This window comes from Equus caballus, chromosome 30 (assembly GCF_041296265.1).
Source record: "Equus caballus isolate H_3958 breed thoroughbred chromosome 30, TB-T2T, whole genome shotgun sequence".
Taxonomy (NCBI): domain Eukaryota; kingdom Metazoa; phylum Chordata; class Mammalia; order Perissodactyla; family Equidae; genus Equus; species Equus caballus.
The window spans coordinates 9,369,097-9,380,914 of NC_091713.1; the positions used below are offsets into that span (position 1 = coordinate 9,369,097).

General features: G+C 46.9%; 1 protein-coding gene and 1 long non-coding RNA gene across 6 annotated transcripts; one reads left to right on the forward strand and one right to left on the reverse strand.

Annotated features, from left to right (window-relative positions):
- Window positions 1-362: 362 nt before the first annotated feature.
- Window positions 363-9,090, reverse strand: ZBTB18 (zinc finger and BTB domain containing 18). Of its 5 annotated transcripts, XM_070256051.1 has the most exons (3): window positions 6,349-6,700; window positions 3,313-4,000; window positions 363-3,200 (listed from the first exon to the last, which is right to left on the reverse strand). In XM_070256051.1, the coding sequence occupies exons 1-3, from the start codon at window positions 6,359-6,361 to the stop codon at window positions 3,191-3,193; spliced, it is 711 nt and encodes a 236-aa protein (XP_070112152.1). In that variant the 5' UTR covers window positions 6,362-6,700; the 3' UTR covers window positions 363-3,190. The 5 variants fall into 5 exon arrangements, with proteins under 5 accessions (XP_070112152.1, XP_070112150.1, XP_023488499.1 ...); XM_070256049.1 differs by lacking the exon at window positions 6,349-6,700 and adding an exon at window positions 9,029-9,090 and having other exon boundaries at window positions 2,303-4,000; XM_023632731.2 differs by lacking the exon at window positions 6,349-6,700 and adding an exon at window positions 8,670-8,946 and having other exon boundaries at window positions 2,303-4,000.
- A 375-nt stretch (window positions 9,091-9,465) lies between these two features.
- Window positions 9,466-11,471, forward strand: LOC138921540 (uncharacterized). The gene is made up of 2 exons (XR_011434176.1): window positions 9,466-9,925; window positions 10,032-11,471. It is a non-coding gene; the product is annotated as an uncharacterized lncRNA (long non-coding RNA).
- Window positions 11,472-11,818: the final 347 nt, after the last annotated feature.

An 11,818-nucleotide genomic window follows, 5' to 3' on the forward strand; every position in this document is an offset into this window, starting at 1 on the left:
GAATAGATTTGACCAATCAACTTAGGATAAGATTATCCATGAAAATGACTTATGGCGTACAGATGAGTAGCTGTACAGCATATTATGAAAAACCTATGCTGCCGCTTGAAGTTTCATGGATTCACAGATTTCTAGGGAATTATCTTAAATGATCGAGATTGTAGAAAATGGGTCACATTTTTAAAATGTGCATTTAGTATCCTCTTGAATGACCAGAAGCAAAAATGTTCGCACGTTTCCATTTGAGGGATTTAAGGCATTCTAATAATTTCATAATCTCTGAATATTAAAAATAAAGATCCCATGTATGACATTCAGGATCTATGTAGTATAGAACCACAACTGACATAGCACACAAGAAATTCTCAGTTCATATAATTTATTGCAGTTAGCACACAGTTTAAAAATTCACCAACACACCAATAGTACAAAACTAAACAGCATTATAAGTTATTCCCCCCTCAGGAAAATAAAACATACTATGATTGTCAAAGCTAGATGTCAGTCTAAGTTTTAGAACAAAGGAAGAATGTGAAACTAATAAAAGGAAAAAGCAATCACTCACAATGACCACAAAATGAAAATCCAAAGAAAGTCCGCTTTCTCACAGACATTGATTGTCCTCTCTAAATTAATAAAAATTATTTTAACATAAACTGTATTTAAAAAAACTAGAAACTCTTCAAGTAACTAAAGATAATGCTCCAAGGCCATTTTCACAGCTTTTTTTGTTTGTTTGTTTGCTTTAAATGCCATTACAGCCAAATTAACACACATTTGACCAAATATTTCCAAAACAGTCCAGCAACACACAATGGAGTTTTCCATTCAGTATCTTAAGCACAAAAATAGGCTATGTTTACAGTAGTTAAGGCGATCAAATTTTAAACAAAAGCTATTAAAAAAAAAAAGGGAAAAACAGCAAACATTTTCCATGCTACTCCCATAGACCTTATTTGTAAGTGCAAGACAGGAAAACAAACACTGTGCAAAATGCTTCTGCCCTGCGTGCTGGCCACTAAAACCACACGTCGGGCTGCAGCCTCTGCTGCCGCGACACACAAAGTCTACTAACCCCCTTCCCCATGTCAATCAAGGCAGGCCAGTCCTTTCAGCCTGGGGCTTTTTCAGTCCATAGAATCTTTTCATGAGTTGGGGGGGGGGGGGGGGGGGCGGTGTTGGGTAAGGAAGGGGAGAGAAAGAAAAGGGGAGCAAAAAAAGAGAGAATGACCTATTGTCAATTTGTGCAGTAGTTATTCTAAAAATGCTCAACTGGGTAAATGTGTACACCTAAACTTTGAGCTGGCATGGGTCTTGTGCAATTAGAAGTTTGTTATAAATGCACACTGCACATGCAAATCTTTAAGCCGTTTGTAAACATTTATATTTTCCTTGTTATGTAGCGAAGTTATCAATTTGCAGCTTAAGTTTTTATTCAGCTTAACAGTTTCAACTTAAGGACAGTGGGAAAGTCAATTTAAATTATATAAAATAAAAATAAAAACAGTGCATTTACGTTCTTCATAACACCAGTTTTTTTCCAAATGGTGCTATTTTTCTAAGGAAATTAAATAATTTTAAACTCACTCGTTAAAGTTATACAATGCAAACAAAGACAAAAAATATATTGAAACTCATGCATTTCTGTAGCGTTAATATTTACTTTTCAAGACTCAACTAAGAGCATCAACACAACCTGTCAAGTTCTTTGACCCCCCCCAGCCCATGTAATCAATTACAGTATACAATAACAGTAATTCACATTTTCAACACAGAGTTCAACACTGCTGAAGCTGCACTATCCTTGTTCGTCCCCAGCAAACCTTCACAGACAGCGTCCCAGTGATCCCAGTGTACTCTCAGAATTGCTCTCATTGGGAACCGTCAGAAAACCAGAAGTTGCCACAGAAAGTTTTAAGTCAACTGCTTGTTTAAAAATAGATAATCCAGCATTTCAGAAATTTTCCATTTGGGTCTAAAAGCATTCAGGTTTCCAACAGCCAGAAAAGATTCATGCAATTTGAGACATATAAAGAGGCTAATAAAACTGGAGGGAATTTCTACTTTAAAAAAAAAAAAAGTGGGGAAACGAGAGAGCTCAAAAGACAATGCAATGTTGACAAAATGAAGCCCTAAGAAAGCCTTTTGTGATAGGACGATTTGTTTCAAAGGTTCTTATTGGCCCACTTCCCCTGCCCCCTTGAAAGCAAAACGCCTCTCTATTCTCGACTTGCGCTAAAGTTTCTTTTATCAGAATGCTAAATTAGTGAGATTCTCATGCTATTCTAAAGTGCAAAAACAAGTTAATATCCCAACTTCTTAGTTCCAGGAAACAAGACTGCTTTTAGACCGTACCACAACTAGATAGAGATCTATTTATATATATGTATATATATATTATTTATATATATATAAAATTATTTCCAGAGTTCTTGAGAGCTATCTTCTAAGGTCCAGTCTCTGACAGCGGGCAAGCTCAGCGCCTCGCTTTTGACAGACAAGGAGTTCACCAACTCACAGTGGAACTTGCGGATGTGTCTGTACAGGTCCCCGGACTGCGTGAACCTGCGCTCGCACCACTTGCAGGCGTGCGGCTTCTCGCGCGTGTGCACCACGGCGTGGCGGCTCAGGTTGTGCGAGTACTGGAAGCTCTTGCCGCACTGCGTGCACGTGTAGGGCTTCTCGCCCGAGTGGGTCCTCTCGTGGCGCTTGAGCGTGTACATGCACGAGAAAGTCTTCCCGCACAGCGAGCAGGTGGGCACGTTGACGTCGGCGGCCGGCTTGCTGCGGAGGCCGTCCTGCTCGCGGAAGTGCGTGCTCAGGTGGATCTGCAGGATGTGCGGGCTGGGGAAGACCTTGTTGCACAGGGGGCACATGAAGATCTGGCCGGCCGGGCTCAGGATGTTGGAGACGTAGGGCAGCAGGCTGCTCTCCATGCTCCCCTCCACCTGGACCCGCTCGTTCTCTGGGGTCATCATCTCGTCGTCACTGGCTTTGTCCTCCCGCTCGAGCTCCCTCAGGACCGAGTCCTCCCTCAGAGGAGCCAGATGGGCCGGCTCATACTGTACCCTGTTATTAGTGCTCACACTTTCTTTCACAGTGCTATGTTCCATGTCATAGTCATTAGTGCCAACATCACTCTCATCACAGGAAGCCTCTTTCTCCACCTTCACCTGCACCAGGTTGCTTCTCAGCACGTCCTGTGAAGAGAAATAAGAGCTGTTCAGATTTTCAACTCCTGAAAGGCTGGACTTGACAGACAGGTCCAGCACACAGTCAACATCTGCCGAATCCCTCACGGAGGTGACAGACCTCTGGGACAAAGACTCTGTTGAGCTGCAGGGGCTGGCTACTGTTTTTCCAGCTGCTGTGGCGTGTGGCTCTGCCTCTCCGCCAGCCTGGGGGATGCCTGCTGAGTCTGAGGGCAATCGCATCCACATGTTCCCAGGCTCGGCCGCCAAGTCTCTTTTGCTGGGCAGGATGTTCAATTTTTCATCGTCTCCTTCATCTTCGTCACTGGGCAAATCCCCTGCCATGTGGCTGCTGCCATCCGAGAGACTCTCGACTTTGTCTGAACAACTTGAAGCATCTTCTTCCTTTTTGGTGCTGTCTGCCTCCGTGGTGGCTTTCTCTTTCAGCTTCTTTTTGCAGACTTTGACAATGTCATACATGTGGAGATAACTGGCAGCTGCTAGCACGTCTTCAATGGGCAAGTCTTTGAACTGGAGTTTCCCTTCATACATGAATTCAAGCAGGAGAGCGAAAGCTGGGGCTGTAACAATGTCGCTGTTCAGATGAACAATGTCTCTTTTGTCCAGCTGGTCCTTGTAAAAGAGGTGGAAGTACATGCTGCATGAAGCCAGCACAGCCCGGTGCGCCCGGAACTGGGCATCTCCCACCAGGACAGTGCAGTCACACAGAAAACCCTGATGCCTCTGCTCGCGCAGACACTGCAGCAAATGTCTGCTATGGTCTGGAAACTCCATGCTGTCTTCATAACCTGGGGAGAGAGAAATTTCTCATGAGAGCCTGGTCAGGAACAACGTTTCAATGCTCTAATCCCCATATAAAAAAAAATAATTCCGCTTGGGCCGCTGAGGTCCATGTCCCTGAATTTTAATCAGGCTTATGACCCAAGAACCACAGATCACACGCACGAATCCTAAATGCGGGAAGAGACACGGCCCCTTTCCCCACTCCCTGACCCCAGCCAAGCCGTCTCCCATACATCTCCACCCTCCTTGGACTTGTCGTCAAGTTTTAAAAGCCTTAATTTCAGTAGAGTCTCTTACTGAGAATGAGAATTTAGAACTCTTTCAGAAGAAATTTAATTAACTCTAGTCATCAAATTATATCCTAAAAAAACCTAGAAAATGGCTTTAATTTCAAAGGGAACAACTCATATAATGAACAAAGAAAAGTCCCAAACACATTCTGGAAGATTCAGAAAACTTGTTCAACCATTCTTTCTATTTTATTACTTTTGATACTTGACTGCACTTAGAAAGCACAATTTAAACACACACATTTGGCTGAATCAAGGAAAAAAATGAAATCGCATAATTAGTCCAGAAATTAGCAAACAACTTACTCTTAAAGTCAGAGTGTTACAACAACAAAAGCCCTGTGTATAAAAACAGATGTTAATGCCGTAAGATTTGCAGGTATGGCACACATGTACCAGATCAGAAGGAACTACACCAGCAGATGGAAAAGATCATCTTTACTATGAACACATCCAAATACTTTTTTAAATGAATTGAGAAAAAAATGGTTCTACTTCTTTGTGAAACCTGTACATCTAGAACATTAGAAGCCAGCAGGGCTTTATTTAACTCTGAAAATTCTCACCTAAACTTTGTGATACGTTGCAAAGCAAAATGAGTTCCATATTAAGATTAATTGAAACTCTTTAAATAAAGGTATACTACGTTCAAGTGAAACTCAAAAGCTTTGCGGGTTCATCATCCCCCCCCAAAAAAAGCCTCTCTAGAAAAAGAGAAACTATTTTTTTTCTGACTCTGCCTTACCTCAGTCAACAGAAAATACTTTGTTTCAACATAACTTGATATATTTTGTTTTCCCCACTAGCTTCTATTCTTTCAAATATGCATTGTTGCCCTTGTTCTCTGGTGAAGGAGAGTGAAACCAAGGGAGAGGAAAGGCAAAGATGTACAAAGGGTCAAAATTCAACTCCTTAAAAATAAAGACGACCCAACTTCCCTTTTCCTGTGACCAGAAGCAAGGCTCCACACTACCCATCTCAGACTGCATTTGGGGAATGGACACACATTAATTTAATATTCAGAAATTACTTCCCTGCTTCTTCTACACTTTGCCCAAGATGGACTAAAACTTTCCTCCTAACCCCAAATACATTCTGCAAGATGCCACTGTTAGAATAAACCAAGATTTACAATACAATCACTTTAAGTGCCCCACAGCTAACATCAATCCTAATCCTTGAGAGGGCTAAAAATAAAGATTGGAGGGCAGCTCACAAGGTAGCCGTGATCAAATTAGGAGGCTGAGAGGACAGAGAGGGACGAAGAAGGAAGCTTATAAACATCTGATCCAGCTGACTGTGGCCATATGGCAGCTGCTGCCCAGATAAAGAGATTAAGAACAGAGGAGTGCGATTACAGCTGTCTGGCCAATTCAGGCAGCTCAAATCTACAAGTTCTAAATTAGTCGCTAACACAAAAACTCCTGCAAATAATTATTGTTATGCTGAAATAAAAGATCTCTTAAATATATATTTGAAAGAGAAATGAGGAAACCAGTCAAACTATTCTCCTGGGGACAAAAGTTTTTTTTTTTTTTTTTTTTGTCTTTCTAAAAAATCTTCAGTTTCAAAAGCACTCCAGCTGTATGTTTCAGTAGCGCTGCTGAATGTTTTGAAGAATAAAGTTTCACAGTGGAATTAATTACACAACAATCTAGCTTCTTAACTAGAAGAATCTTCTCATATAAGTTTGAATGCTGGATTCCAGACAGTTTACTACTTCTCCCCCACAAAAAGCAAAAGGAATTAAATAGCAGTCAACAACAACAAAAAAAGGATTTTAATCCGAAGGGATCTCAAAAAGCAGTATTTCAAAGCCTTTCTTAACATTTCAAAACTTGAAATATTTCTGTGTATTAAAGTTATTTACTCGCTCAAGCAAAAGGGATAAAAATTAAAACTAAACAAGCCCAAGACTTTCAACTCCAATAAGATGTTCATTTAATACTCAATTTCATATATTATTCTTAAACTGGGTTAGAAAAGTAATGTGATTTTTTTAAATTAAATAAACAAAACACCAAAACAGAAATATGCTCAATCTAATCTCTCGCTACTCCTACCTTTAGGACACATAAACCTGATTAAGTCCTCTCCTCGGAGTCTTGCTGGCTCCAGGTCTGTTACATCGGTGGAAAAAGCAGACTGGGAGAGACAGATGCCGAGTGGAGAGGATGTTCGAGAGGGAGGAGATACCTTCTCCGCCACAGATCCGCACACACTAACTCCCTGTCTGTGTGTTAGAATAAAAGGCTGAGGGATGGCAGGCTGTCAGCTGCTCTGACATCATGTTCAGATGGAAATGCTACCTCCAGCTGTGCTCCTTTTAATGCCATATGCTACTCCTCTACACTCCTGCCACCAGCTTCTTCTTAGGAGAACTTTTCTCTTCTGTTAGTATAAACAAAATACTTCAAAGTCTCCCTTTTTTTCCAAACTTTCTAACAGAAGAAATTGAAAAACTCAGCATATGGAGTTCTACTGTATTTATGGAATCGCAACACTTCTGTCTTAAGTTGGTGGACTGGCTTACACACTGACGGCACACTCGAGCCACGGTGCTATTCAGGAAATCCAGATTCACTTTTATTCAACTCGAACGTGAAGTTTCAAAGGCAACTTAGGGATATTTTTAAACCAACTCATTTGACATCTTCAGTCCCATTTCAACATTATTACGGCACTTTCATTTTTTTTTCTGCTGAGATAATGGCATACATGTCTCAGAACGTTGGAGGACTGTTGAGAACTATTACTTCAGCCTGGTTCACCTCCATATTTCACTCTTCCTCAACTACTATCTACAACTACCTCTCAGTAACATTTCTCACACTGCCAGTTAATGCAAATTTCAATTCTCAGTATCAACAAGCTGAAAACGCACTTTCTGAAATCCTGGAAGGTACTTCAGTTCAATGAGACACATTAATAAACTGACAGAACCTGCCACAGTCACTTTTATTAAATGCACGCTGCACCTGCATATCTGATCTGACTTTCCGCTCAGAAAAAGCAGAACGTTGTCTTCCCCTTGATCTGTGTCCCATAACAATCTTTTTTTGGGTCACTCTGTAATGTTCTCGATCACAAGAAAACCTTTCAGGGAGAAAGGAGGAGGGAGGGAGGGAGGGAAAGCCAGGTCTAGTGAGTTTGGGAACTTTTTAGCTAGACTTTATGGGTCTTTTCGAACGGCTGACGAAACTGGCTGGGCTGACCGTTGCCCCGCAAGGTGCTGCGACATCTGTGAACTTCAAATACATCTCCGTAGACTCTGGGGAGCCTGAGGGGCAGAAAAGGAGCTGGGGCCTGAGGCGCAGTGTCGCAGCCCTGGTGAGAACCACGCCGTTCTCATTCGAGAGCCGTAGCAAGAGTTAAAGAGGAACAAAAACCAACGTCCGCCCCGTCCTCGCTTCCCCAAAGTCACAAACCTAACTTTCTCTCACTTCGCGACGAATGACAGAATTATGAGTGCCTATTTCAGGGGGCACTGTTCACAGATAAATTCCTTCTCAGCCCCACCACCTCTTCTCCACCAACGCCCTCTCCCCACTCCAACATATGAGACATTAATCACCCCATCTACCCGGTGGGGTGGGGGGTGAGTGACAGTTTAATGAGTCCCGAGCACCGCAACGGGCCAGCGGCTCGCACTCCACAATCAACCCCTCTACGTCTCGCTACCGCGGGTCCAAGGGTTTGTGAGGCTGGGTTTTTGTTTTTCAAAGAGGTGGGGCGGGGGTGCGGAGTGGGGAAGAAATGCAAATCTTGACGTAGTTGGCTGTGCATTCAACACTCGGGGAAAGAGGAAGGTTAAACCACAGGGAAGGAGGTGGAGGGCGTAGAGCCGGTGCAGCAGGAAAACACCTTCGACAACAGCCGAGAAAACAGACCCGGGTCACGGCAACAACAAAAGAAAAGTCGCCAGGAGCAGCCGGGGGAGGGGGCGGCGGCTCGCGCGCCCCGCCGCCGCGGCCCGGCCTCGGCCCCGCGCCCGCCCGCGGCCCCCGCCCCTCCCCCGGCGCCGCCGCAGCTGCACGGGTCCCCGGAGCCGCGGCCGTCCCGGGCGGTGCAGCTGCGGCGGCTCCCACCCCCGCCCCCAGCCCGCGCCCCCCGCCCCGGGAGGCGCCGCCGCAGCTGCACCGGCCGGGGCCGCCGCGCCGCCCGCAGCTGCACCGGCCGGGCGCGGAGCCGCGAGCCGCCGCCGACCCCGCAGCTGCGCGGCCCGTCCCCGCGCCGGCCTCCCGCAGCTGCGCCGCCCGCCGCCCGCCGCGCCGAGCCCAAACTAACTCCACTCCGGGCGCCGGCCCGCCGCCGCACAGCTGGGCCCGCCGGCCGGCCGGCGCGGAGGGGCGCGGGGCAGGGGCCGGGCCGGCGCCGCACTCACACGGAGCGGCCCTAAGTCGCCGCGTCCCCGCGCCGCGTCCTCCGCCTCCTCCGCCTCCTGCGCCTCCCGGCCGCCGCCGCCGCCGGACTTGGTGGGCTTCCTGCGCCGCTCGCCCCCCTCCCGCCCGGCCCCCCCGCCCCCCAATCCCGGCTCCGTCGCCCGCTCCGCCCGCCCGCCCCCGCTGGCAGCCGGAGGAGCGCGGCGGAGCGCAGAGGGCCCCTCTCAACGGCTCCCCATGGCAGCAGCCCAGCGGCGGCCGCAGCCTGCCAGAGCCAGCGAGGGAGCGGGCGCCGAGCGAGCGCGGAGCCGCCGGCCGGGGGCGGGGCGGGCGGGGGCGGGGGCGGGGGCGGGGGACGCACCACGCACGCACGCGGCGGCGCCGGCCAGATGTTTCCCCGCTCCGGCCGCCCCTCTCCGCCTGCTCCCTCCCTCCCGGCGTGGGGCTTCTGCGATTGACCGAAAGCGGCCGGCCCCGCGCTCCCGCCCGCCCCAGCCCGCCATCTCCGCCAATAGGAGGGCGGCTTCTCGGGAGGGCGGAGGGAGTGGCGGGCCGTCGTCGGACTGACAAAGGGGCCCAGCCAATGGGAGGGGCGAGCCGGAGCTGCCGCTCGCGCGGGCCAATCGCAGCCAGGCACTGCAGGGGCGGGCGGGGCCGGGCGGGCGGGGCCGGGAGCGAGGCGGCGCGGGGCGGAGTCCTCGGGCGCGGCGGCGGTGGCGGCAGCGGCGCCCCTCTGGGTGACTTGGCCGTGAGAAAGTGAAAGGAGCCCGCAGGCGGCGGCGACAGCTGCGCGGGGAGGGGCTTGTTTCCAGGCTCGGCGGCCTCGCGCGCCCTGGGGGTGCGGAGCGAGCTCTCGGCTGTGCGCCGCGACCGCCGTAAACACACTTTTGATCGAGGTGGGGCTCGGCTGCTCCGGGTCGCGCAGGTATCTTCGGGAGGCGGCGCGCCCGGACGCGGCGCTCGAGGCCGGCGCTGGCGGGCCTCCCTCCGCGCCCTCCGCCGGGGGCCGCGACGCCTGGGTCGCCGCCTGCCCGAGCGCCGGAGCAGCTTTCCGGGTGCCGCCGGGGCGCCGCGGGCGCTGGGCGTCCTTCTCCTCCCGCCGTCTCGCCGCAGGCGGAGCTGAGCGCCTGCTCCTCGCGGAACCCTCATGGCACGTGTGTCCTTACACTGTTACAAATAAACGTTCCCAAGTGACCAAATTTTAGAGATCTGTAGTAAAATTGATACTTGCGCAAACCTTAGCCTGATTCCTTAATTGGTACGTATCCAGCCACAACGTTAAACCACCGAGGGAGGATGTAAGACTGTTGCACCGCTTTTCCCTCCCTTCAGATAAACTTTTATTCGGTTCTTGTTCTTTGCAGTTAAACTGTTCAAACGGCAACAAAGAAAATGTAGAAACTTCTACCGTCAAAAACGGGAAATCTTGTTGAAGACGCAAGAATTACAAGTAAAACGTTGAGTAACAAATGAGAAAAATGGTTCAAGAAAATAAAATAGAAAACTGCAGAGTGAAGAAGTCAGTACACTAGTAATTGTCGAATGAAATGTGTTTATTCTTTGCTAACTGAACCGGGGCTGGCAAGCCTGTTGCTAACCAACTTGCCAGGAGACCTTTCAACTGGGCAAAATGTGCTTTCACTTTGTTCCAGGTCAAATGGGCGAACTAAGTTGGAAGCATTGTGTGGGCAAATCAGACATGTTGAATTACTAATGAAGTGAAAACAGGAGCACACAAAATTCCTGCAACTGAAATGCTATTGGAATATTCTGCTGGAAACAGTAGTGTTGTTCTCCTTTTCCCTCAACCTTTGCATATGTCCTCGTGATTGATCACTGAGGTCAAGGCCACGTATGATAACTAGAGTTTGTTATTTCTTGAAATATATTGTTGTATCCATGCTTTCGATGAATTTTAGATCTTTTGGTCTGTTGGTAGAAGGCCCAATTTCAGTCTGACCTGTTTCAAGTTAGCGAAATTTATAAATGTTCTTGATGGATGAAATACATTATAAAAAAAAAAAAAAAAGACACGAAAAGGAATACATTGCCTTGCCAACAAGTTCAGGGAAAAGAAACGTTTGCATTCTCAAAGCTGTTTCTTACCTACTAAAAGTTAAAAGTAAGGCAAGTAAATCAAGTGAAATAAAGTAATTGGTAGTGTCAGGATATTAAATAATAAATTCATGAGAAGTTTAGAACATTCAGATTATCCACAAAAAGCTTAGAAACTCGGCGCTATGGCGTGTGGAACAGAGTTACAGCTCTAACAGGAAGGTTTGTGGAACGCACCTGCAAGTAGGACAACAGCCTCAGAGAGGTGCGGGGGAGACACCGAAAGGTGTGAGCATTGTTTTCTAGATCTAACAGTCATTGCCAGAGTCCATTTTGAGAGCTGAGTGGTGTAGCCAGGAAATATAGATTAGGTGGCTATTTAGGGAAACAAGTATGTTGTCCCTCAATTATGTAAAAGATTTTATAAATTTATGAAAATGCATGGAATATTCATACATTGTCAGAATCAATAAAAATGTTTCTAGAGTATTTATTGTGTTCAAGGAAGACAAGAAGAAAGTATGAGAGAGCTTCTCTCCTTCCTGGGGTTTAAATTTAATTGGGAAAGAAATGGCGTAAATATATAAAAATTTGAAACAATAGAGAAGCTAAACAACAATATAATAGTATGTGAATGTCAGAGCTAAATTTGATACTTAATTGTTACAGCTGTCTTATTCCTGGTCCCTGGTGTGGTTGTATTTCTCTGCCCTTTTTTTAACATTAAAAACAATTTTTTTACACTCTGACTTTATTTTAAAGTGTCATAAACTTACTGTTAAAATGGTACTTTTAATCATTTTGGAGAATCGTCAGCGTACAAATTGTAAGTAAGTAAAATGAGACCGATGTCAGAGGTATCGTACAGAATGACTGCTGTTTTTATTGAGCGTCCATTGGAAGCATGGAAGGTAGTAAGTCAGACTCTAAACAGCCCGGCAGGCGAGCTCCTCAGAGTAGGGTCTGTTTACCTCTCTGTTTACAAGCTTAGCTAATTACCATGATACAAAGCTACTTGACAGATTTGAAGAGCCAATAATGTTTCTTTTTTTTTTCTCTCACAGTGAAAAAAAAAGTGCAAAATGTACAGTCTCTA